The sequence below is a fragment of the Corylus avellana genome, chromosome ca3 (assembly GCF_901000735.1).
Source record: "Corylus avellana chromosome ca3, CavTom2PMs-1.0".
NCBI lineage: Eukaryota > Viridiplantae > Streptophyta > Magnoliopsida > Fagales > Betulaceae > Corylus > Corylus avellana.
The window spans coordinates 12,659,369-12,663,076 of NC_081543.1; the positions used below are offsets into that span (position 1 = coordinate 12,659,369).

Sequence of the window (3,708 nt, forward strand, 5' to 3'; positions counted from 1 at the left end):
ATAATTATAGGAATTGGCTCTATAAGTGATATGAGCCTCAATGGAGCCATTTTACAAATAATCTCTCATGGCTTTATTGGCGCTGCACTTTTTTTCTTGGCGGGAACGAGTTTTGATAGAATACGTCTTGTTTATCTCGACGAAATGGGCGGAATGGCGATCCCGGTTCCAAAAATATTCACGACTTTCATTATCTTATCGATGGCTTCCCTTGCATTACCGGGGATGAGTGGTTTTGTTGCAGAATTAATAGTATTTTTGGGACTAATTACCAGCCAAAAATTTTTTTTAATAACAAAAATACTAATTACATTTGTAATGGCAATTGGAATGATATTAACTCCTATTTATTCATTATCTATGTTACGCCAAATGTTCTATGGATACAAGTTTTTTAATGCTCAAAACTCTTATTTTTTTGATTCTGGACCGCGAGAGTTATTTGTTTCGATCTCTATCCTTTTACCAGTAATAGGTATTGGTATTTATCCGGATTTCGTTTTCTCACTCTCAGTTGACAAGGTCGAAGATATTATATCTATCTATTTTTATAGATAATTTTCATGAATAAAATAAAAAATCAAACAGCAATCCTATACTAATGCTATACTATAATAATAAATAATATTAGGATGTTTTAAAAAATTCGTTGTACAATTAAAAAAAACAATAAAATAATAAGTATTTTTTCTTCTCTTAAGTTTAACTTAAAATTAAGTTAAAAATAAAAAAAATGAATTAGACTTTTAACCAGATTTGTTTGGCCTTTGTAAGAACCTTTTGAATCAAAGTAGTGATTCAAAAGGTTCTCGAAGGCTTACACAATGTTTTCTTATATATATATGCTGTCCCATGTTTGCTTGTGTTCGTTAGGTCCTTTCTTCAGTTAGACGTTAGTGTAAATGAACCATAACTATGTAGCCCTATTCCTAATAGATTGACCCCAAAATAGCATATCCAAATTATAAGAAATCCCATCGAGGCTACAATTGCTGAATTTACACCTTCAAAATTCTTATTTGTTCGAATATGTAAATAAATCGCGAATATGGTCCAAGTAATAAATGCCCAAGTTTCCTTCGGATCCCAATTCCAATATGAGCCCCATGCCTCATTTGCCCATACTGCTCCCGAAAGAATACCTATGGTTAAAAAGATAAACCCTATACCAATAATACGATAACTCCAATGATCCAATTGTTGAATCAATTGAGATCTATAATAATTCCTAGAAGAGATCAAAGAAATGTTCCATAAAACGTTGTTTCTTTCATTCATGTATTGGATCTCATCAAATGAAAATGAATCATTATTCTTTTTCTCAAAAGCCCTTATGACTTTTCGAAATGTAATGACTATAAGAGCTACTGATAATAATGATCCACATAAAAGAGCTGCATAACCCAATACCATCATACTTACGTGCATCATTAACCAATGAGATTGTAGAGCGGGTACTAATATTACGGATTGGTGCGTTTCAGTTAAAAAACCAGAAGTAGCAAAGCCTTGGGTAAAAATAACACTTGGCGCGGTTATTGCGCTTAAATGGTTTATATTTTTTTTTAAATACGGAACCATACAAATAATGGACAAACTCCACGAAAGAAAAATTAATGATTCGTATAAATCACTTAAGGGTAAATGTCTCGAATAAATCCAACGAGTAACTAATAATCCTGTTATACAGACAAAAGTAGTTTTTATGCCCTTTTCTGATGAATCATATAGTCCTGCGCTTTCATTAATTAATAAGATTATCAAACGAATTGAAATTACAATTGAAACAACCGAAAAGGATATATGAGTTAATATATGCTCTAAACTTGAAAATATCATAAAAAAAATTATAAAATAAATAAAAAAAAGGGGGGGGGGGATTCTCAAAATTATAGGAATGGAAATCGGGAATTGAATTTATTATAGGACTTACTCTTTTATAAGATGCCATGCCGCCACTCGGACTCGAACCGAGATGCTCTAGCACTGCTTCCTAAGAGCAGCGTGTCTACCGATTTCACCATAGCGGCTTGTTCGAAATCATAATAAGCTATTCTTATTTAATCGTCTAGGTTAAAGTACTCAATCATTCAATATTTTTTAGTTTTATAGGAAACATTTCAATTCATGAATAAAGAAATTGATGAATAAAAACTCGTTTAAAAAATAGTGATTTAAAACGTATTTCCAATAATAATCCTTATTTTTTATTATTTGTTTGATTTAATTTAATATTTAGAATATTTAGAGTGTTAAGTTTATTTAACTTAACATTAATAAATTAATTAAATTGGGGTTGGGTTAGGTATTGGACGTATCATATAAAAAAAGAGTTTCGATTTCTATCGTAATTGGACCCTACTTCAAATTAGAATAACCCGTTAAAAATTAATACTTAATACATATATTGATCTATCTTCCCCAGCCCAAGCAACTATAGGATCCATTTTTTTTTTTTGATGACCAAAATTGATACATTTCTCGTATAAAATATCCACCTAAATGGGACAAGAAGCTTTTATCAATGGATATTTTATACGAGGTATATAAGGTATATATAAGGATAAGGAGTATATATATATTGATAATTATTGTTTAAAATGATTGTTCAGAAAATTACAAAACAAGTTTGAAACTAAAAAAATGAGTTTCAACAACTCATTAATTTGAATTTGGATTAAAGATCTTATATTTGTTGTTCTATAAAAAATAGTATATATATATTATATAAATATAATAAATAAATATAAAAAAGACAAAACTTTACTAAAAAGACAGTTGAAACTTTATATAAAGACAAAACTTTACTAAAAAGACAGTTGAAACTTTATATCTTGTATTTATTCTTTTTTTTGTCAAACAAAAAAGAATATCATTTTACAAAATTAAGTATTAAGTATACAAAACAATAATTATTTTACATAACATAATGGCAAAACGAATTCAATTTAATATTTATCCATTCAAAACATTAAGGAATGGGAATCATTACTTTTTTTTTTTATTTTTTATAGTTTTTAAGTATAATTATTATATATAAATTAAAAAATTAGAAACGAAATTCAAAATGAAACTAGACTTTTTTTAGAGTCAGAGATAGATTCAGATTATTACATTAATTAGTTATTTATTTCTTATTGTACAAAAAACTTTTTGAATTCCCTGTAGAAAGAGATTTCGCTAACGAAAAAGCTTTCAATGCGACCCAATACCCCTCCATTTTCCAAATATTTTTACGAATTCGTTTTTTTGATATAGAAGTGCGTTTTTTTATTTTTTAATTGTTGGTGTGGTGTGTAAGCCAAATTAAGCCTAAACCTTAATTAGCAACTTTGCTCTAAAAACGTCCCCAATATGGCCAGCCACTTAATGTTCCTGGAAATTCGAAATTTCGGCCAAATTGAGACATACTACTAAAAAAAAATTGACCTATTTCGGCACATGTTTTTCCAGTACGATGGCCTAAAAAAAGTGTTGGTAACAAAAAAGCGTTGGTATTTTAATATAAGGGTGGGCAAATAAGACCCTAAAATCAAATCTTTTAAAAATTTGCTACAACTCTAATTCTCCAATTTAAAAATCCCACTTATTGGGCTGCCACCTCTTCCTCAATTCAAAATTTTGAGAGAGCTCTTCGTTAATTCTTCCATTCCAGCTCAAAAACCTACACTCCGTAAGTATTGTCTCTCGGATTTCTCTTTGATTTTC

The 3,708-nt window shown here is 29.2% G+C and overlaps 1 protein-coding gene across 1 annotated transcript in view; it reads left to right on the forward strand.

The window, feature by feature from the left end:
• The window catches only part of LOC132174117 (NAD(P)H-quinone oxidoreductase chain 4, chloroplastic-like), a 933-nt gene extending 318 nt beyond the window's left edge, over window positions 1-615 (forward strand). The window contains exon 1 of the mRNA XM_059585816.1: window positions 1-615. This exon is cut by the window's left edge and continues 318 nt beyond it. Within this exon, the coding sequence (XP_059441799.1) occupies window positions 1-558 (558 nt within the window). The 3' untranslated portion in view covers window positions 559-615.
• Window positions 616-3,708: the final 3,093 nt, after the last annotated feature.